Source organism: Equus przewalskii, chromosome 6, assembly GCF_037783145.1.
Source record: "Equus przewalskii isolate Varuska chromosome 6, EquPr2, whole genome shotgun sequence".
NCBI lineage: Eukaryota > Metazoa > Chordata > Mammalia > Perissodactyla > Equidae > Equus > Equus przewalskii.
The window spans coordinates 79,645,911-79,669,146 of NC_091836.1; the positions used below are offsets into that span (position 1 = coordinate 79,645,911).

At 46.5% G+C, this 23,236-nt stretch overlaps 1 protein-coding gene across 1 annotated transcript; it reads left to right on the forward strand.

The window, feature by feature from the left end:
- The first annotated feature begins 3,875 nt into the window (after positions 1-3,875).
- On the forward strand, positions 3,876-11,162 carry ADM (adrenomedullin). Its single transcript, XM_008533731.2, has 4 exons — positions 3,876-9,038; positions 9,475-9,593; positions 9,731-9,880; positions 10,081-11,162. Exons 2-4 carry the CDS (start codon positions 9,496-9,498, stop codon positions 10,394-10,396), a joined length of 564 nt encoding a protein of 187 aa, XP_008531953.1. The 5' UTR covers positions 3,876-9,038; positions 9,475-9,495; the 3' UTR covers positions 10,397-11,162.
- The last annotated feature ends 12,074 nt before the right edge of the window (positions 11,163-23,236 follow it).

The following is a 23,236-nucleotide window of genomic DNA, read 5'->3' on the forward strand; positions in this document are numbered from 1 at the left end:
CCACCCGCGTCGGCTCGGTGGCCGGTGCCGTGGCGGTGAGCCCACCCCCACCCTCCGCGGGCGCTGGACCGCCGCGTGTGGGCAGTGGGCAGCCCGGCGAATTCCCGCCTCGCGCCGCCACCGCAGCCGCTCGAGGTGGCTCCCTTGTAGGCCTGGCTGCCCCTTCGTGGCTCCCCTCCCCTTCCCCCTCCCCTTTTTTCCTAAAGCAGGGTGTCTTTCCTTCCGCCTTGTCTACTCCTTTCTGGATCTGGGAAGAATAGACAGGGATGGTTGAGGGGTCCCCTGGAAAGTTTGCAGCTTCCCCTTCCCCCTTTCTCCCCAAAGAGGAGATTCTCCCGCCCTCGCCTGGAAGTATGGAATTTGCACCGCCAGGGCTTTTGCTACACGTTTCCTGTTTATGTTGTGCAGATGGGAATTTTAGGAACATGCCATCGAGCAGGCGGGGGAGGGAGAGGCTTTTGCGCAATCCTCAGAGGCGCCTCGTGCTTCAGTGTTGGGTGGGCTGGGGGGCGGTTGACCTGGGCTTCCCCCGGAGCTGGAGCTGCCCGCGGGGGTGGGAGGGAGGCTGGATTCCATCGAAGAACGCCGCATCCTCTGTATCCTCCTGAACTGGCCGGGTCCAAGGAGTCGGAGGGAGTAGGCTTGGCGCTCCCAGGGGAACCCCTCCTACCTGGGCTTTCAACCCTTGCAGCCGTCCCAGGGCTCTTGTAGCAGGAGCAAGTGATGACTTCCAACTTACCTGCTCAAACACGCAGTCAAAAAAATTAGTGGGTCTTTCATCGTCCAATGTAGGAATTACTTAGATGCTTTCTTTTTTGCTGCATCTCTTATTGGTCATTTCGAATTTGGCTGGTGAGACGCCCAAATGAGCTTTCTTTGTCATGTTAGTATCTCATGAAATTTTAGTAGCAGGATATGTTACCTGACAAGTGGTAGACTGAAGTTTTGGGAATCTCCATGGTTTGCAAATGTGATCATCTTCATGGTTGCTTATCACTACTCATTCTTTTTTTTTACTGTTTTTTTTTTTTTTGCAAGGTAAGATTTGCCCTAAACTAACATCTGTTACCAATCTTCCTCCTTTTTTCTTCCTTTTCCCCACCAAAGCCCCAGTACATAGTTGTGTATAGTTGAAAATTCTCCTGGTTCTTCTAGCTGAGCCTCCACCGCAGCATGGTTACTGACAGACTAGTGGTGTGGTTCCACCCTGGGAACCTAACTGGGTGGCAGAAGCAGAGCACACCGAACTTTAGCTGCTAGTTCGTCAGGGCTGGCTCTTTAACTCATTCTTAATTCAGGATTTAATCTTTATCATATACATATAAGATCTCTTAGCAAAGCATCTGGTGTGTGTTTAACAAATATTTTTAACGAGTGAATGTACAATTTCCCCCAGCTACCATCAGGAAGCTGCAATGGCTTGAACTCTGAACTGGAAGTCCAGAGAGTTGGTGTCTCAGCTCCTGAAAGTTTAATTGAACATTTCCTATTTTCTGTGCCACACTTTCTTCATCTACAGATTGAGAGGGTAGGGCTGCACTAGAAGAACAAACTCGCAGAAAGGAATACTTTAGGGGCTCATTTGCAAATTGCTTGTGGTCAAACTGAATCAGCCTAGTTGTAGGGGTGGAGGTAAGACGACAGATTGATCTTGAAAATTGTTAAGGTGAGAAAGCTTCAGTCACACCTCAGGTAAGAATCTTCTCTGTAACTTCCCTGAGAGCTCATCATCCAACCTGATCACTTTCAGTAAAGAGTAATCTTACTTCCTTGAGAGGCAGCCCATCCCACTGTTTAGCACCCCTATTGTTAGAAAGTTCTTCCTTATTATGTCAGAGTTGTCCTGTAACTTCCCCTGATTTTGCTGTCTGGAACTATCCAGAAAAAAACAAAAGCTATCTTGTATGATAGCCTTTTGGATATTTAAGGCAGCTATGATGTTCCTTCTCTATTTTACTTTAAGTGAAATTCACATATCATAAAATTAATCATTTAAAGTGTACAATTCAGTGGTATTTAGTACATTCACATTGTTGGGCAACACCCAAAAGAAAACCCCACACCCATTAAGTAATCACTCTCATTTCCCCCTTCCCCAGCCCCTGGTAACCTCCAATTTGCATTCTATCTCTATGGATTGACCTATTCTGGATATTTGATATAAATGCAGTAATACACTATGTGATCTTTTGTGTCTGGGTTCTTTCATTTAATAATGTTTTCAAGTTCATCCACATTATAGCATGAACCCCTACTTCATTATGTTTTATGGCTGAATAATATTCCATTGCATGTATAACCATATGAAGTCCAATTTATCCATCTTTTCTTTTGTTTTCTGTCCTTTTGGTGTCATTTCTAAGAATCCAAGGTCATGAAGATTTACTCCTATGTTTTCTTCTAAGAGTTTAATAGTTGAGCTCTTGTATTTAGGCCATTGATCCATTTTGAGTTAATTTTTATATATAACATGAAGTAGGGGCCACATCTTACTTTTTAAATGTGTTGGGTTTTATTTCATTAACAAGTATTGGTTTAAATTACTTTTTAACTTTTTTAAATCAAATCTTAGCTGATTTCAAGAGTAGAATCAAATGTTGTATGCTTTTAGATATGCTCCATCTGTTAGGTCATACATAGGTAGGCTGCCAGACCACTTGCAAATGGGTGTTTCGTAGCATGGGGATTTTGACATATCCCAGGTATATGTGTTTGTATACATACACAATCATATTTAGCACACACTGGAGCTGTGCTTTGCTTCTCAGCCAACAGCTGCCAGTCTGCTGAAACTGATAAGCCCTGAGAAGGCAGTAATCACTGAGGTTGGCCAAAGGCCAAACTATCCCCTGAGATAACCGCCATCACCTTTCACCAAAGAGTGAGAGAGTAAAGCAAGGCCAGGTTTGTTTTACTGAAGGTTGGCAGGAGCAGGAAGGGAGGAAGGCTATGCAACACAATGATCGTATATACGCAGCAGATGCCTTTCTTTTACCCGTTAGAAGACAAATAGGAACCGATTGCTAGTGACCAAGAATTATCAGCCCAGGGCTCCTACAGTTGGCTGTTGTGGAGTGAGTGGTTGATCTGTACAGTCATTTCAAGTGCTTCCTGTGGTTAGCCACTACAGTTCATAGAGGCATTATGAGAGTTCAACTTGGCCAAACATCCACAGGCAGGGCTGGGGCCTCTTCAAATGGTTTCTACCAACCAGTAACAAAGACTGTGTGGCTGTGGTAGGAAATTCCTTGATCCACTGCCGCATCTCCAACCACTCAGTGGCCTAAGAAATTTAATGATTGTTATCCTTGACACCTGCCTCTCTCTTAGCCCCACATTCATCACTCAGAACTATCAATCCTACTTCCCAAATATATACACTTGTCTCCACCCTCACTGCCACCCCACTAGGCTGAGCCACTATCACCTCCCACCTTAACTATTGCAATAGCTTCCTAACTGGTTTCCCTGCTTTGTTGGTGGTTCCAGATTGTCCATATAGGTAAAACTTAAGGACAGAAAGTGGGTGATGAACCCTGTCTTCAAATTAAATTTGTATAGCAAACACACTGTTTCTGCCTTGGGTGTATGTTTGGGGTGTGGAAAGGAGGCTTCAGAGATGGCCAACAGAAATTGTCCTGCAGGTACTTTTACATGTGTGATTATATGAATAGTTGAATCTTGACACTCCTATGAAGTACTCCTGACAGTAGCAGCTGCGGTATAAATAGGTGCTGTGAGAGATTGCAGGCTGCTTTTTCTTAGATCGCATGTTTATTTGGTGAGCAGGACTGGGTACATTGTGGAGCCCAATGCAAAATGAAAATGTAGGACCCTCTGTTCAAAAATTAAGAGTTTCAAAACAGCAACAAGCAGAGCATTAAACCAAGTGTGGGGCCCTGTGCAACTGAACAGGATGCACATCCATGGAGCTGGCTCTGTTGGTGAAGCTTAGGACGGAGTATGTGCGTGTAGGGGTGGATTAACAGAGATTATGGGGGAAGTAGGCCCTCTCCAATCTCTCCAGGACATCACTTCCGTTCTTGCTCCTCCCTAATCCATCCACCACATTCAACAGCCAAAATGATCTTTTAAATAAATGTATATTAGATCATGTTTCTCCTGTCTTCAAACCTGTCGATAGCTTCCCATGTCACCATGAATAAAGTGCAAAACCTTCATCATGTCCCAAAGGGTCCTGTTTACTCTGATCCTGATGACCTCTTTAATCTCATTTCACGCCACTCTTCTCCCTCACTCAGGACATTCCAATCACACGGGCCTCCTTTCACTTTCCCTAATGTACCAAGTTCTCTCTCATCTCTGAGCTTTTGCATATGCTGTTTCCTCTATTTGGAACATTAGATCCCTCTAGTCTTGCTTTTCCTTCAGAACACTTAACACAGTTTATAATCATGTATTTATTCCTATGAAGATTTGCTTATGTTTGACTATCCCACCATGCTGTAAGCTTGTTGAAGGCAAAAATGATGTTTGCATTGATGATTACTGTATGCCCAGTACTTAGCACAGAGCTAAGCATGTAATGCATGCTCAGTAAATATTTGTTGAAGGAATGAATGAATTTTTAAATCATGCGGGTCCGTACATAAAAATTCCCTCATTCCAATGATTCTAATCTGATAGTACAGGATCCCAACCTGGAGGCAGGTAGCATGATGGCTGCACCATTCTCATTGTCTAGAGATGCCCCCAAATAGTCTAATCATCTTTCATAATCTAATTATTAATGCCATTCATTGTGCCGTCCGTAGTAAATTTCTCTTGAAGTCATTTCATCTTCTTCTAACTGCTAGTATAACAAGCTTCTATAGGTTAACCATTTTCTGTGTTCTCTTTTGTTTGTCCTATAGCAACTTAGATTCTTTAAGCTTCAGGGAGGTTTGTCTTCCAGCTTTATCACACACAAGAACTGACTGTTTCTGTACCTCTGTTATGTGCAGGAGCACAAAAATGAGGCAGCAAAAGCATTACTTTTCCTTAGCTGATGCTCTGCAAAATATTAGGCCCTCAATATTTAATTAAGGTTAATATTAATTAAGGTTATTTGCCTTCCCTGCCTCCACTACTCCAAGACAGAACTTAAGGCTATAGAAACAGTGCTTTTTCTTCTGTGTCAGCCTTCTTAACTTGGTCAACCTCCTGAAATTGTATGCCTATTTTATACTTAAGTTGGTTTATGTACATGTGCATTTTCTAGAAAGGATCTATATTTTATTAGCTCCTTAGAGAAGTCAGAGATCCCAAAAAAGTGCCCTGGCTTTGTATCCTGTTTCACTTTACCTTGTGAGTGACCCTATCAGCAAAGTTGATTGTTTCCTTTCTCTAAACTATTTTGTGTTATGACTCCAGGATGCTTCTTGAACCTTGTTTTCAAATGAACTTTGTAAACAAGCCCTCAGCATAGCAGAGGCATTTTGAACCATATATGAATAATAAATGCATTTGAAAATTTCCTGTTTGAAAAAAGAGGCATCCTAGATAATTATGCAGTGCAGTTAGCTACTCGCTTTTAGTTATTAATATCATTATTATTATTATTATTATTTCTCATTACTTTTCTGCATGACCTGAATGTGGTCACACTGGCTTTAGGGACTGTGTACACAATGTTAGCTGAGAAACCACCACCACAAATTTTTTAAAACTCCAAACATTACTAAGAATAAGGCTGGGATTTAAGGCCTAAAAATAATTCAGTTGGAATGTGAGGGAGAAATTGAGACACCATTATACAACAAGCCTTTAGCATATTTGTATGTCTGTATATATGATGTCAGGATACATCCATTTATTACAGTGCTTTGGGGGTTTATTTACAATATGACCCTTTAAAAATTCTTGGGCACAAAAGAAGTGGATCTTCTTAACCAGAATTTCTTTCTTTTTTTTTTTTTCCCTTTATCTTTTATTTCCAGTAAGATTTTAAAGATGTTTCTTCCTGCCTTCCTTGTACTCAGTGTGAATCTACAATCAGTGAAAATTGAATGGGTGAAACTCCACGTTAACAAATCACCAAAAGCAGAACTCTTGCTACGGTGTGTCCTTCTAGATTCAACCACTTAACAGAAAATGCATTCTCGTGATTTTTTTTCTTTATCCATGATTAAGTAAGCAAACCCGAGTTTCCACAGGAAAAAATAGATCCCAATATTGGGCAAATTTTATACGTTTTTTTTCGACTTATACCCCACAACGCTTTGGGGAACACTCTGGCCCTGTCGCCCACCCACGCAAACATACAATTTCGAAGATACAGGTGTTCTAGAAAAATCCCGAGCTGCCAATCCAGGACTTTATTTAAAGAAGGAATTGGGGGAAGGAGGTTCTCAAACGTCAGATCGCTAAGTGCCAGAGGTACAAGGCGTACCTGGGCTGCTGAGCAGCGTGCCAAGGCTCTCAGGTGGGAGCTCCTGGCTCTGCGGCTACACGGCTGGCGTAGGCACTTAAGCCGGGCGGAGCAGAACCGAGTCTCCACTCCCAGGCTTTGCTTGTTGAAGCCTCTAGACGCTCAAAGCGAAGTCTGCACCAAGAGCACGCTTCGCGATCCGGCAGCCTGAACGAGAGTTCATTCTCCCCCTCCCCCCAACAGAATCAGAGGCTTTCCTAAAGGACACGGCGAGGAGGCAAGGAGGTACAGCCGCACAGTCTTCTGCAGAGCAAACCCCCCAGGGCTGGTGGGAACTGGAAGTTACGAGTCCAGACCACGGGACCTTCTCTGGCTGCGGGCTGGCGCCCAGCTGTCCTTGACCTCCCCAGCAGTCAGTAGGCGCACGCTGGGGAAATGAAAGTAAAACCTGTCTTGGCGCGGACCCAGCTGGAAGCTGGCTACAAGTAGGTCGCATCCTCGGACAAGAGTGACAGACTGTCGAAGAGCCTGACTCGCAGGGGACGAATTGAAAGGAAGAGATGGGAAGTAGAAGAACAGAAATGGGTTGCTCGGGAGGCTTCTGGAAACAGAGCGGGCAGAGTAATACCTGCTGTCTGCAGGGCCGGCAGACTAGCCCCCTGGCCCGGTCTGCTGCAGCGACTGCTCTGCCGCCAGGCGGGCAGCGCGAGCCCAGCCGGTACGCTGCGCTGCAGCCCTCTGACCCTCGGCGTCCCGAGGCTCGCCAGAGTCAGAGCCAGGAATCCGTCCCCCGCCCTCAGCTGGAACTCACGTCCGCTCAGGTGACTCCCTCAGGGAAGAGTCCTCAGAATAAGTAACCCTGGCGCGGCCATTCCTTCCCCAAGTGCAATGTCCACGGTTCAGTTCTGAGAGTGAAAAGGCGGCTGAGCCAGCACTGCACGGCCGAGACCAGGCGGGGTCTGGGCCACCCAGCGCTTTTGCACTGGGGCTCAGAAGCAGTATGGCAAAGCAGGTAGGAAGCTTAGAGATGTGCCGGGGGCACGTTACAGATGTGAAAACCAGGAGGGCATGTGACTTGTCCACACAGTGACTTGTTCACACAGCGAATTGCCGTAGAATGAGGACTAGAAGCCGGTCCACAGAGTCCCAGTGGTCCCGCTCCCTTGGCCTCTCAGTTTGGGCACTGGGCTCCAGGACCTGCGACTAGGGTGGGTCATAGGACATCAGAGGCCTGCATGCAAGACATAGGGAGCTGAGTTCCCTACCCACTTTGGCCCCCAGGAGAGAAGTAAGAAACTGAAGTCAAGGAGCAGTGATGGAAGAGCACAAACGGGTGACAAACGTGCTTGGGGGTGATTCATCATGAACAAGCATAAATCCTTGGGCGGGGGCTAGGACTGTCCTCTCCCCCTTGACGAGATGATGACCCCAGCCTAGAAAAATCCGCGCCGCGCCCCAGCTTGCTTGCAGGGCCGAGTTAGGACTCTACTGTTTACTACCTTTGGTGTGACTTTGGGCAAATACTTCCCCTCTCTGGACTTCAGTTGTCTACTTGGTGAAATAAGAAAAGTAATGTTACCTTCCTCTCCTAACTCAAGGGTAGGTGTGAGGATCAAAGGAGATCAGGATGTGGCTGTGCTTTGTAAACTGTAAAGCGATTAACATACGTGAAGCATTAGTGTGCTCCCTGGCAGTAAATCCTCACGTTTACAATGGGTGAGGGAAGTCTCCGAGGGCAGCCAGGCAATCTCTCAGGTTGTAACCTTATAAGGCATAATTGGATTGCAAGGGGGGAAAACCGAAACGGCATCTTTTGTCCTAATTTTGGTTATTTCCATATTTCCAAATAGGCATGTAAATTCTGACACTTCAGATAACGACCCCCTCCAAATGCCAATTCTCAAATCAGCCTTTACGAGCCTTGCACCTATTGCGAAATCTTTCTAGCCCATTCCAGAACCTTGGAGTCTCGACTGCTCTCCGGGGTCTGGCGAGGCCCGCTCTGCTCCTCTGTGGGGTGCACACTACTCCTGGGGGCTGAGGTCGCGGCCAGGTCAGGAGCCGAGCCGGCAGGGGGCGCGGTCCACTCGAGACCACTCGGCAGCCACAGCTCCCGAGGTCCAGTGCTCGGGCCATCCGCGTGGTAACCCCTGCTGGCTCTTGCAGTTCCACGCCAGGAAGCCTCGCTCTCTGCGCTGCACAGGTCCTGGGTAAGGACCCCATAGAGGTTGTCCCGGCCCTACTTCTTCCTGGCTCACTCCGTGCTTAGCATGCGTACCCTGAACACTGTGCTCAGAGAGCCAGGACTGTGGCAGTTCCTGCACCAATCTCCTGGAGCTCATCTCTGAGCCCTCTGGGCAAGAGGGACCCCCACCCCCAAATCCCACATCCACTGGCAAGCAATGCGCGCACCCGAGTGCAGAAGCGCGCGCGCCTGAGGGAAGAAAGGGAGGGACAGGGCAGCCCAGGCCCCGCCCCCCTGCGCTCTTATAAAGCCGAGGAAGCAGAGGCGGCCACTCAGTGGTTTCTTGGTGACACTAGGCAGAACAGCTCGAGCTTTGCCACCTCTGGTTTCTCACCGCAGCTTGGACGTTGGAGTTTTGCCACTGCCAGAGGGACGTCTCAGACTTTTTCCTTCCAGATCTTGGCAGATCATCCGCTTCAGCAGGTAGGCGCCTCAGGCGGGGTGGGTTAAAGGGGGAGGGCCTTGCCCGGGCCGGAGACTGGGAGCGCTGGGTGAGGAGTACAGCCCATTTTGGAGGGTCCTCTGCGGGGTGCGTCCCAAATCCCAGGCGCAGCTCGTGCACACAGCTGGAACTCCAGAGACCCAGTTCCCTCTGCTCCGTCAGCCACGTTCCCAGGAGTTGAGCAAGGAACCTCTGGGAGCCTGGCTCTGGGCAGCGGCCTCCCTTGCGGGGCCTGTCACCCGCCTGGCGGGTGCAAATGCCGCCGGCGCCTCTCTGCGCCCGGGGGAGATAAGCGTCTGAGCCAGGCAGAGCGAAGGCTGAGCCTGCTGCCCGGGCCCCCGCCCGCCCTCTGTGCCCCGCCCGACCGGTGCGGCGGGCCCGGGTGCTCACGTTCGGCTCCTCTCTCTCTTTCCCCAGGGTCTGCGCATCGCCGCCGGGATGAAGCTGGTTCCCGTAACCCTCATGTACCTGGGATCGCTCACCTTCCTAGGTGCCGACGCCGCACCGCTCGACGTGGCGTCAGAGTTCCGAAAAAAGTGAGTGGCAGACAGCGCCTTCTCCAGTCCTTGTACCTAGAAGACAAGGGAAACTGGCCGTTAGTCCCGAGAGCTTAGCAGTGAAGGCCGGGACCTCGCCTGGGCGCATGCGAATCGACTCTATTTGTGTTTTCCAGATGGAATAAGTGGGCTCTCAGTCGTGGGAAGAGGGAACTTCAGGTGTCCAGCAGCTACCCCACCGGGCTCGCAGACGTGAAGGCCAGGCCTGCCCAGACTCTCATTCGGCCCCAGGTCATGAAGGGCGCCTCTCGAAGCCCCCAGGCCAGGTAACTATGCGGGGTACCGTGGCGGGGTGGGCAAGGGAAGCTCTCCTCCACTACCCTGGCCCTGGGGGCTGTGTGGCAGTTCAGATGGCGGTAGCAGTTTCCAGCCCCCTCTGGCCCAGCGTGGCTCCGGTTCCTGGTGGCTGGAGCCAAAGCCCAGCTTGATGGGGGTCTCATGATGTCTTCCTTCTCTTCTGCGGCAGTCCGGACGCCGCCCGCATCCGCGTCAAGCGCTATCGCCAGAGTATGAACAACTTCCAGGGCCTGCGGAGCTTTGGCTGTCGCTTCGGGACGTGCACGGTGCAGAAGCTGGCGCATCAGATCTACCAGTTCACAGACAAGGACAAGGACGGCGTCGCCCCCAGGAGCAAGATCAGCCCCCAGGGCTACGGCCGCCGGCGCCGGCGCTCCCTGCCCGAGGCCAGCCAGGGCCGGACTCTGTCGTTCCCGGAGCCTCGGGCGCGCCGAGCTCCGGCCTTGAGAGCGCAACAAGTGCTCGCCACCCTTCTTAGGGTTTAGGCGCCTGTGGCCGCAGTGGACAGTCGCGAAGGCATTCTGCCGGCGCCTCCCGGGCCAGAGGGCTTTCCCGAGCCGAGCCCCTCAGCCCATGGGGACCGGGCTGAGACAGCCCTGCAGAGACCCGGAGTCCGGGAGGCACCGTCCGGGCGACGAGCCCTGGCTTTGCGAGGTCCCCTCCTCTTTTGAGGTAGAGTTCCTTTCGCTCTAATCGGGTCCAGGCGCCCCAGGGGGGCGGAGGAATCCGAGGAAGTGTCTGCCAGGCTCACGGAGAGGAGAAACTGAGAATCAAATGCTGACAGCCCCGGGTCAGGGGTCTGAGCCACTGCCGTGCCCGCCTACAAACTCATTTCTCACGGGGTGTCGCCCCACCGGGGCGCAAGCCTCGCTATTACTTGAACTTTTCAAAACCTATAGAGGAGAAGTGCAATGCGTGTTGTATATACAGAGGTAATTATCAATATTTAAGTTTGTTGCTGTCCAGATTTTTTTTGTAACTTCAAATATAGAGATATTTTTGTACGTTATATATTGTATTAAGGGCATTTTAAAAGCAATTGTATTGTCCCCCTCCCCTCTATTTTAATACGTGAATGTTTCAGCGAGGTGTAACATTGTTTGCTGCGTGGAATGTGTGAGAGTGTTGGTGTGCCTGAGAGAGAGTGAATGCTTCTTCTGGAAGAAGGAAACGCTGTGTCTCTGTAAAAATCTATTTACATGAAGTGGGTGATATGCGAAATAGCAAACCAATAAACTGTCTCAATGCTGATTCATTCTCCTCGGGTCACGCGTCTTGGAAGGGAGGGCGCCCCTGTTCCTGGTCTGCCCCGGAGCTCCGGGTCCCGCCGCCGGGCGTGGGAAGGTGGGCGGGCGGCGCGGGCGCGTGCTGGCCCCTATTGGCGCCGGCGAGCTGTCAGCAGCTCGGCTCTCCCCTTGCGGCGTGCGGAGCGCGTGTCCTGCGTACGGAGCAGGGCTTCGCAGAGACGCCCGAGGTCACAGCCTCGCGTGGCGGCCGGGCCGGTTGGGGTAGGGTGAACCCTAGTCGGGAGGCGAGCCTGGACTCTGCGGCTTGCGCAACAGAGCCTAGATTTTATGGAGTTGCTCAGGGAGCCCTGCGCGAAAGCGCACCTCGGAGAGTTGGGGTGGTTTCCGAGGCCGCCTAAGCGAGGAGTTTCCCCGGGCTGCCGCGGTGTTAAAGTTAGAAGCTACTCCAGCAAGATGTTGGGACTCCTCCGGGAAACCAACAGCCGGGCCAGAAACTCCGGTGCTCTCCCCGCCTGGTGCCCCAGCGAGCCAGGGGGCTCATAAGCGAGGCTGTGGCGCCCCCAGCCGGCCGCCTCGGACGGGCCCGAGAGCCATGAGGCCGTACGTGCGGTTTAATAAATCCTCCTACGTGGGAGTCAGCACATAGCCCTAATGAAAGAGGAAAGAAAAAAACAGTTTGCAGATGCCAACCAGGGCCACCCCCCCACCAGACCTGCACGGCGGCTCCCTGTTCTGGGACCGTGACTCAGCGCCCACACGCTGCGCAGCGTGCAGCTGCTGGCCGGAGGCGGGCAGGACGGACGTGCCGCCGGAACCGTGCGCCTCGGGACGGCCTGAGACCTTCATTGTTCCACCTCCCCTTGCTGCTCTCCTCTTCCTTCCTCCTTCCCAAGCCTTTACATTTTTTCTGCAATTCTCTCCAGCCTTCCTTTCTCTCTCTCCTTCCTTCCTCCACCTTGCTTGCTTTATGCCTTGTCATCTTGGAAGGTTGACCCCAGTTCCAGTGAGAGAAGCTGGACACTAAGCCCCACTGAGTGACTAGAAGGGCAGGGGACATGGGAACGGTTAGGCAGAAGGGGATAATAAAGAGAGGCACCCCTGATTTTTCCTTCCCTGCCCCATTTGTCTCATCCAACATCCTGAAGACCCAGGATGGAAACCAACTGCTTGTCCTTTCCAGAAAGTTTCCCCGGCCTTTCCAGTTCAAAGCATGGCTGAAATGTTGCTTTTGATAGATGATCTCAGACACCTTCCTGGTGGAGAAATTCTGAGGGTGAGTTTGGAGAGCGGAAAGTTTCCAGGGCAGCCTACCTTCTCCTGGGCTTTTTGCATCAATTGCATTTCACAAGGTCCCTTCTGAGGGCCTAGAATAAATAGCTCCTTTCAGAAGAAGCCTGCGTATACACTGAAAGAGACAGATCCCACGTCCCAGGTCCAGAGACAACCTGCTTCTGAAGCAATTTCAATTTAGAAGAAAGTAGATCCTAGCATGTGGAATTTCCTTAAGACCAGAGGAGGCCTCAGTTTTGAGCACCTGGCTGTTGACAGAGTCAATCTTCATACAGTTCATTGTCTTATTTGATCTTAACAATTTTGTGAGGTTCATCAGAATTGAGGAGGTTACAAATGCAGCAACAGACCATACAGGGCATGTATGAATGAAAGAGCGGCTGAAAATTCCAGTCATGGAATTTCTGTGCCAGTGAGTGGTTCTGGGTGGTCTGAAAACGCTGCAGAAGCTGCGGAGAGTGGCAAACGCTTCAGCCTTGCAGACAGTGGCTCAGGATTAAACACTCACCCTTCTCTTTGAGCCAAGGTTTGTCCCATAGCCACAGAGCCCTCCAGCCAAACCTCACCCTGGCAGAGCTTCAGCCGGCAGACAAAGCTGCCAGAGGCAGGTTGGGCACTGGCTTAGGGCTGTTCTAAGCAGGGAACAGGCATCTAGCCTTCTGCCCAGGGAGTCTTATGACTCCCTTTGGGGAGTCCAAGGCAAGGGAAGGAGATGGTTCAGCTCTGCGAGATGAAAGAGGCAGCTGCTCAGCTGGACTCCTTCCCAACTGAAAATCCTATGATTGCAGACATGTCTGAAGAGATATGAGACCCTCCTAAGATCAGTCTGGTACACGTTCAGAATTGACTGAAGGTCACCATCAAACCCTGGGCACCTTCTCTGTGAGCCACTCAACCTATCTTCTGGATTTTTTTCATAAGGTGTTGAAGCCTGTCAGGATAAGGCCTCCTGGTGCCAAGAACACATCGTTTATCAGCACTGATGAGTCATTTGCGAGCTGATTCGACCTGTCTGCGGCTGAGGAGTAGTCCCAGCTTTTATCTTTAGCTACTGTTGATGGCTATGAGAATGGTACCATCCATTTGTAATCAAACACAGGGTACCAGGCGATTTCTTGAAAAGCCGACACCTTGGCTGAACAGCTAAGGGTGGAAGGGAGTGATGGGGAGGAATGGAAATTGATTCTTTTTTTAGCACCTGCTTTGTATCAGACATTCTCCTAGCCACTTGATATACCTTATCTCATTTAATTCTTACAGCAGCCATGTGAAGTAGGTGTTATTACCTGTTTGTAGATAAGAAAATTGAACCTCAGAGACATAAAGTAACTTAGCCAAGGTCACACAGTGAGTAGTAAGTGCTGGAGCCTGGATTTGCACACGACTGCTATAGGCTATTTTGATGCTATGAAGACATAGAGAGTAAAGTGGGATAATTTTAACATTTGGATTCTCAAGCCAGATGTCCCCAAATGTCCTCTAACATGGGGATGGCTTGGGTAGGTGATTTACACCTGTGGTTCTGAAAGATTTACACGGGGCTGGTAGGACTGGAAAGAGAACTGCTTCAGCGGTATGCTCAGTGAGTGCAAAATAAATAAATGAAGTAAGTTTTTAAAGTCTTGGCCCTGGTTTGAAGCAGGGCTTATAAATCAGGAATAGTCTCCCCCCCAGCTAAGCCACTGACCTCTTTGGTTTTTGTTGCCAAATATAGTTAGAACATACACTGAAGGCCTCAAGAGCTGGCTTCTGAGGGGAAGGCCTTCTGAACTATTCCTGGCCAAACACAGTCCCACATTGAGGTCTTGAGTCGCCCGGAAGAACACCTGTGTCTACAAAGCTGCAAATAGAGTTTCCACCCTTGAGGTGGAAGCTTTTGTCTTTGGCAACGGCCGTCCAAGGCAGCTCTTCAGAGGCTGTTGTGAGCTCACGGAGAGAACCAAGAGTGCTGCCTCTCCTTTCTCCAGCCACCGAGGAGAGGGCCTTGTTAGCCTGGGTCCCATAGAGGTTTCTGCCAACAGGATTGGAGGCGTGGACTTCATTTGCATGGGAAGAAGGGTGAGGCTAGATAGTTGTCTGGTGGTCCCACCGGTCTTGTTCCAGAGCTATTTTGGAACATTCTGGAAAAACAATAAAATGTCTATGACCACACAGGCAGCTGAATTTAGTAGATTGTTGTATATTTATCCAAGAGCAGGACAGTAGTTCTGAGTATTAAAATGAATTTTTGAAACATAAAAAATGCATTTTGTTTATCACAAAATATTTATTCAGTTTTGAGAAAAAGAAAAGATTCACCTTTCATACCACTCCCAGAGATAACCACCATTAATATTTTAGTATATACCCTTTTAGACATTTATACATATACAAATATGCACATACTTTAAAAAATCGAACTCAAATGCAGAGACCTGAATTAAATATACTCAGTTTAAGGGAAATTGTCATTATCAGTCTGTGTAAGGCTTCTCTTTTAATTTTAATTATTTTATATTTTCCTCCTTTAATTTCTATACCCCTTCCCATCTCCTCCATAGGAAACTTCTTTAACATGTTTGATATCTGTACTTATTATATGTATAAGTCTTATAAAATCTGTTATGTTGTTTTGTGACTATGTGTTTTTAACATACAAATATGTTGTGTTCAAATTTTTTGTACTTTTCTTACCAAACACTTAAAAAAAATTATCCAAGGAGATTGTGTCTTTTTATTGCTGCGTATTACCCCATAATATGAATTTTCCACATTTTACTTTTCTTATCTCTCTCTTTTTTTTTAAAGATTTTTTTTTTCCTTTTTCTCCCCAAAGCCCCCTGGTACATAATTGTGTATTTTTAGTTGCGGGTCCTCCTAGTTGTGGCATGTGGGATGCCGCCTCAGCATGGCTTGATGAGTGATGCCATGTCTGTGCCCAGGATCCTAACTGGCAAAAGCCTGGGCCGCTGAAGCAGAGCGCATGAACTTAACTACTTGGCCATGGGGCCAGCCCCTTCTTATGTCTTAATGAGGGACACTTGGGTTGCCTCCAGCATGCCTTCTGCCACAGAGAAGATGAACATCCCATTTCATGTCCTCTTATGGATCTAAATGAGAATTTCTTGAGGTTATACATCCAGAAATGGCATCACTTGGTCAAAAGGCTTCTGCATACAGATTATGCTAAATTTTGTGAGATTGATCTCCATAATGCCTGTACCATTTTGTATTCTCACCAGCAGTGCTTGGGAGCTCTCACCTCCCATGTCCTTGCCAACCTCTGCGTACATCCACTTTTCTGTCTGCTATCCTCATGGGTATAAAGTAATATGGCACTATCGTTTTAATTTCCATTACTGATTACTAGTGAATTTTAGCATATCTTCATTTATTGGTCACTGGACTTTCCCTAATGCACCACACAATTGAAAAAATATGGGATTGGGGCTGGCCCAGTGGCACAGCAGTTATGTTCACACGTTCTGCTTCAGTGGCCCAGGGTTCGCTGGTTTGGATCCTGGGTGTGGACACAGCACCGCTTTGCAAGCCATGCTGCGTTAGGCGTCCCATATATGAAATAGAGGAAGATGGGCATGGATGTTAGCTCTGGGCCAGTCTTCCTGAGCAAAAAGGAGGATTGGCAGCAGATGTTAGCTCAGGGCTAATCTTCTTCAAAATAAATAAATAAATAAATACAAATAAAAAAAGGTGGGATCATATTGGCCTGTAACCTGCTTTTTTTTCCCCACTCATCAGTGTATTTTGGGCATCTTTACATGTCAATAAATATATCTATTCAACATCATTTTTATTACCTGCACAGTATTTCATAATATGAAAATATCATGATTTGTTTAACCACTCCTCTGCTATTGAACATTAAGGTTTTCCTCCCTGCATTTTTACCATGAAAAATGCCCCCATAATTGTCTTTGTGCATTCATCTTAGGATAATTTTATGAATTGTTTTAAAGATAAATTCTTAGAGGTAAAATTATTGGGTCAATGGGTATGTACTTTTTTTGTTGTTAAATCATTTGCTGCATACTGCCAAATAGCCCTCTGGAATGATCAGTTTTTACTTTTACTAATAGTATGTAAATGTCAATTTCCTATATTTTTAGCAACACTGAGCATCATCCTTTTTTTCTAATGCTGTATCAGCAGAGGGGTAAAAATTACATTTTTTACTTTTTAGAAAGTTTTGTTCTTTTCCTATATTTCTGAGACCTTATTTTATATCTTAATAGTTCTAAACTTATTTAGTTTATAGTTTCATTTTAGTAATGCTGTTATCTTTATCAGCTGACTCTTGTTCATCGTGACTTGTTTCCTCCTATTTTCTGTAATTTTCGGTTCTGAGCTCATCTTATTAAAGCTTAACTTACAGTGATTTTCTATAGCCTGTGTTGAGGTGAATCACTCCAGAGAGGTTTGCATTTGCTTCTTCCACTTGCCCTACAGTTATTACCTGCCTGGGACCATTTTTTATATTAATTTCTTGATTTGGTGTTCCTAAACCATGCTCATGTGCGTCTATGCTGGAGATCTGGGGGGGGGGGGGGGGGGGTGTAGTCTTTTGAGCATCCTGGATTCACTTGAGTGTCTCAGTTCCTTTTCTTCTGTCCCTAAGCCAGTCTCTTTGTTACCAAGAGAGGAGATCCCTCCCCAAATCTCTGGCTGGTTTTCAGTTATCTTGGTTTAGTCTTGTGTGGATTTCCTGTATTTTCACGGGAGTTCAGTCATGCATGTGAAAGAATGTTAAGTATATTTTACTTAGCATTTCTAGATGTTTTATAGTAGCTGATTTTCAGCTTATCTAGTCTGCCATATCACCAAGAATAGAAGTCACCATCAATTATTCTCATTATTACTTTAACTTACAATATTTCTTTGATCAATAGTGAGATTAAATATATTTCATATCTTTATGATAATTTATATTTCCTCATATAAGTATATTTTTAATTCTGGATCCTTTCATTTTATTGGAGTGTTTGTCTTTTTCCTACTGATTTGAAATACTAGTTAGTGATTAAGAATATTAAAGTTTGGTCACATACACATATTCCTTTTTATCTTGTTGTGGAGTGTGGCTTATTTTTTGCCATATAAAATGTACAGATATTTATATAATCAAAGATATCAGCCTTTCCCTTTATAATTTCTGCCTTTGTTGGCTTGCTTAGGAAGCCCTTCTCTGTCTCAATATTTTAGAATATTCACCTATTTTTTTTCTGATTTGATTTTGTACTTTAAACACTTTAATGCAACTAGACTTTATTTTGGTATACGATGTGAGGTAGGGATTTAACTTTATTTTTTTCTCCTAAATTGTTAGCCAGTTGTCTAACACATATCCTAAGTAGTGCATATTTTCTGCAGGAATCTGAAGGTTTCCTTCAGCATGTATTACAGAGGTTTTCAAGCTGTGTTCTATGGAGCCCCAGGGTTTCCCTGAGTTACTTCTGCAGTTTCCTGCGGAGACAAGGAGGAAACAAAAGAGCTAGACTCTCTTCCAGCTTCTAGGGGAGCAGTTCTACTTTTTCGTTTTATACATTGGGGCTCCATGTTAGATTTCATTTGAAGAAAGAGTTCATCCACCTGCAAATCAGTAATATAATAAATTCTTAAACAGTAAATATTTGTTGTTTTTTTTTTTTTTTTGAGGAAGATTAGCCCTGAGCTAACACTACTGCCAATCCTCCTCTTTTTGCTGAGGAAGATTGGCCCTGTGCTAACATCCATGCCCATCTTCCTCTACTTTATATGGGGGACGCCTACCATAGCATGGCTTTTGCCAAGCGGTGCCATGTCCGCACCCGGGATCTGAACCGGCGAACCCTGGGCTGCTGAGAAGCAGAACGTGCAAACTTAACTGCTGTGCCACCGGGCTGGCCCCCTTAAACAGTAAATATTTGTTTCTGGTCCTTTTATGACCTTCCATTGTTCAGTCTGTCTTTTCCTGTACCAGTTTAACAATCTAAAAAACTATTATGAAACTTTTCAAACTCACAAAAAATAGAGAAAATAGCATAATGAACTCCCATATACCTATCATTAAAATCCAATAATTGTCAAAATTTTGCCACACAATTCATCTATCTGATTTCCTTTTTCTTTTTTTAAAATTTTATTTTTCCTTTTTCTCCCCAAAGCCCTCAGGTACATAGGTGTGTATTTTTAGTTGTGGGTCCTTCTAGTTGTGGCATGTGGGACACCGCCTCAGCATGGCTTGATGAGTGGTGCCATGTCCATGCCCAGGATTCGAACCGGCGAAACCCTGGGCCACCAAAGAGGAGCATACGAGCTTAACCACTCAGCCACTGGGCCAGCCCCTATCCATTTTCTTTTGTTTGTTTTGTTTTGTTTCTTGCCAACGTATCTGGTTTTCTTTTTCTTCCCTCCCTCCCTCCTTTCCTTCCTTCCTTCTTCTTTCCTGTTCTCCTCTCTTCTTTCTTCTTTTCCCCAGACATCATGTCATTTCACCCACACACATTTCAGTATGCATCTGTTAATGAAAAGAAGAATGTTTTCTTACATAACCAAATGCTATTGTCACACTTAATGTTAACAATAATTCTGTGGTATCATCTCATACTCAGTCTATAATCAAATTTGCCTCATTGCCTCAAAAATGTCTTTTGACGGTGGTTTGTACAAAACAGACTCCAAACAAGATTGTTATATCTCTAACGTTTCTTTTAATCTGGAGCCACCCTCCTCCCTTTTGTTTTCATGCCATTAACTTGTTGAAGAAAACAATTTTTAAATAATTGTCATTTAGAGCTTTTATTATCAAGATAAATCTTGATTCCCCACTTCACTCTGCCTGGGTAGACTCAGCCAGAACATCCTGGCCTGCTCGCTTGTTAGGGTGTGGTGGGGGTAGGGAGACTGGAGTGGTCAAAGTTGCAGTATTTCTTACAGAGAGAGAGTATCTTGAAATGTTAATCTTTGTGCTTTGCTTTGCTACACTTTTTCCACTTGACCTTTCCCCTAGTAAATCAGAGGCATTGCCTCAAGGAGATTTAGGATTGGTACAACCGGAATGCAGAGGGAAAGAAACAGTCAGAATAAAACAGTCAGTGTTCAGTTTTCTGACTTTTAAAATAGCCTCTTGAAGCCCACATCAAAAACAATAGTTTTGAAAGCCAAAGCCTTTTATTTACAGAGAACCAGGTTTTGTTGAGAGAAGAAAAGGCCCTTGAGAATCAAAAGGGAAATCCCGGAAGCATGAAGGATTGGGCTTTGCCCTGAGAATGTACTGGAAAGAGACCAGAGGGAGAGCCAGACTAAACCCTTTCACCCTAGCGTGCTCTGGGCTGAGGGAGCCCGGGGACCTCAGGGGTTAGAGGGAGGGCTGGGGGAAAAGTCCCACAAGAGGAGGACGGCAGCGGGCAGAGACTGCAGATCAGCCCCAGGAAGCCTGTGGAGGCAGATGGTTGCCTGGGGCTCAACTGCCATTTGAGCGAGTCCCGCTGTTGCTGAGCTGAAGAGCCATGTTAGCTGTGCTTTTAACCACTGCCCAGGGTCTTTCATCATCAACAGCCTGCAGGTTTCATGCTCAGAGGGCCCAGCAGTAGCGACACTTGCCTGTGCCCAGAGTCATTGTTGAGCTCCATTTGGATTGCTCTGCGTGGTAGAGGACGCTCGTGAGTCACCCCCAACTTCTCAGATCAAAGGGTGGGGAGTTTACACCAAAGGGGTGGTGAAGCTGAAGGGAGAGCCACCCACCTCTGCATTTGGGTGGGTCTGGACACTGGAGACTCACTGTATTACATTCACAAGTCACATATGGGACAGGATCGCCAGCCTAGTTTGGTTTGGTGTTCTAGCCTAGGTTTTGTCTCATTTTGGTGGTTTTTTTCCACTAGTTAGAGCCAGTTAACTGCTTCTGCCTGTTCACATCACTTAGGGAAGCTTTAAAAAAAAAAAATGACACCAGGCCCCGTCCCAAACCAATTGAACTAGATTCTTGTGGGTGGGGTATAATGTCATTGCATGATTGTGAGTAAAATTTTCTCTTTGTGAGACTGCTTAACTTTGTTCAGCTCAGACATTATCACTCTTCAGCTCTTTCAAAAATGCACTCCAGTGGTCATAGCAGACTGAGACCAAGAGTTAGTTTATGTATTATTTATTTATTCATTTATTTATTTCATTAGGTAGCTAGTTTTAGATTTAGGGTTGTATCCAGCAACACAGCCAGAAATAGAAGGGTTAACTGCAGCCAGCAGGGGCAGGTGTTTGGAGAGAAGACCAGCTGCAGGTGATGGGAAGAGGGCCAGCCCAGGGTGAGGGAACAGACAACAGGTGGTTGTGCTGTAAGGCACTGGCATCAAGGAGGAACAGCAGGAAGTAACATGGCGTCTAGGAGTAAACTGTAGGCAGGCCCCAGGGAAGTCCAGATGTAGGAGGCAGAGCGAGACAGCTTGTGTCAGCTTATAATGGGCTGAATTTGGTGTCCCCTCCCCAAATTTATCTGTTAAAGTCCTAACCCTCAGAACCTCAGAATGTGACTCTATTCAGAGATAAGGCCTTTAAAAAGGTAATCAAGGTAAAATGAGGTCTTATGTGTGGGCCCTAATCCAATGTGACCGGTGCCCTTATAAGAAGAGGAGATTGGGACACAGACAGCACAGAGTAAGGGGCGACCATGTCGGGACACACAGAGAAGGCGGCCATTTGCAAGCCAAGAGAAAGGCCTCAGAAGAAACCAAACCTGCTGGCAACTTGATCTTGGACTTCCAGCCTCCAGAACTGTGAGAAAAAACAGTTTCTCTTGTTTAAGCCACCCAACCTGTGGAATTTCATTATGGCGGCCCTAGCAGACTAATACATACTGTCAGAGATGAGTGAGAACAGAGCACGGCTGTAGTCCTGGAGATTGTGTATCATGGCTGGGTCTCAACACCAGGCACAAGGGTCAGGGAACCAGGGTTGGGGTCACTGATTCAGGGCAAGCAGGGTCTCATTCATTTATTCATTCAATCAACAATATTTTGTTAAGCTCCTACTCTGTGCTGGTCCCCATTCTGGATGCGGGATATCCTGTTATGGCAGTGGTCCGGATGAGAGGTGATGTGGGACTGGATTAGGAGGGTGGCAGTGGATAAGGTTATTTGACACTGAAACAACCCAACATGGCGGTGATGCTCCTTGCCTCCCTGACCAGGCATGTACCCACCTGCACAGGAGTTTGGGTGACCTCATTTTCAGAGTGAAGGAACCTGTGGAGCGGGCACCAGGCGAGCTACTTGTAACTAATTCAAGTATAATTTTCCTCTTTGAGAGAAAGTAAAGTTTCAATTTAGACAAAGTTTTCACTGGCACCTAGGTTAACAAACTTGGATGTTTCCCCTGAATGTCTCTATCTCATGTTCTTTAATTTAACACATAACATTCCAACTTTATCTGCTTTAAACTTTGTTAGTTTTTCTAAACGTCAAACCACGTTTCCCCAAACCACGTTGCAATGGAAAACTCAAGCGTTTCCAGGCAATAACTCCATCATCTCTGCCACCATAGACAACCATCAGATAAACTTTCCTAATTCATACCACGTCTGCTCTCCCAGCCCTGTATGACCTTGAGCATTAAAAAAACCTTCAAATTATTTTTTCCCCAAATAAGCATCCATCCCAAATTTCCCCCACCAATTTTCTGTTTAATGAAAGACAAATTGTCAACGCTGAATCAGCCAACTTTTATTAAAAGCTGGAAAGTCTTTCAAAAGCTTTCAGTCGACTGTCCTGTTAAACGCAAAAAGTAGATAATGGGAAATAGTTGCATCTATATGGTCCCTGTTGATCTAGTTGCAAATTCTGGTAATTGGAAACTGTTTGGACACAGGTATCCTTCTCTACTTTGTCATTGTGTAGGACTCTTTCCTCACCCCATTACCTGCATTTGAAAAATTAAAGTGATGTGAGAGCCCAAGAACTCCCAACTGATTTGCCCTCTGGCCTAGTGTCATTCTGCAGGCAGTATGGGGGAATAGAAAAGGACACAGGCTTTGACGTCAGGCAGCCTTGAGTTTGCTCACAAACTCTTCCTTCTCTTAGCCCTGTAATTATAGGCAAATCAAGTCACTTAACCTGAGTCTCAGTTTCACTGTCTATAAAATGGGGATAATAACATTTACCATACAGGCTTGTTGTGAGGATTAATGGTATAACATGTATAAAGGCATCAGCCAAATGCCTGGCAGTGTAGTAAATGCTCATTAAATGGCGACTCTTTTTAATAGTAACAACCAAGGATGCCTTGATTAAAAAAAAAAAAAATCTGCTCTTTCCCCATGCCAGAACCCAAAGCTGAAACAGTAGCCATCCCGTGTCACCTTAGATTAATCATCTTAGAAATAAGGAGATGGAACCAATGATCTCTGAGATGCCTCCCCTCTAGCTCCAACATTCTAAGATCTTGTATTCAGGGAAAAATAAGCGTTGAAGAGCAGAAGAAATTAAACCATCTTTTCCGACTAGTTCCTCTAGAGGCTTAAGCTGTGCTTCACGAGTACTTCCAGTTCCTAAGCTTTAGGATTATGTCTTTTCAAGAGAGCAAGCTTTGGAGGAGGAGGCCTTGATGAAGAGTACCAGTTAATTTCGTGGCTGCAAAAACAATTCTTTGGGGTAGTAGAATGAAAGCAAAGGGACATTTGACCTTTTCAAGATGTTTTTTAATGCAAAATACAAGGTATGCACATAATCTTGTTTTCTTGACAGATCCTTTAAACAATCTGGTGTATTAATGACTCCACTTAAAAACACTGAAGATGGGGGCCAGAAGGAAACTTTTTCT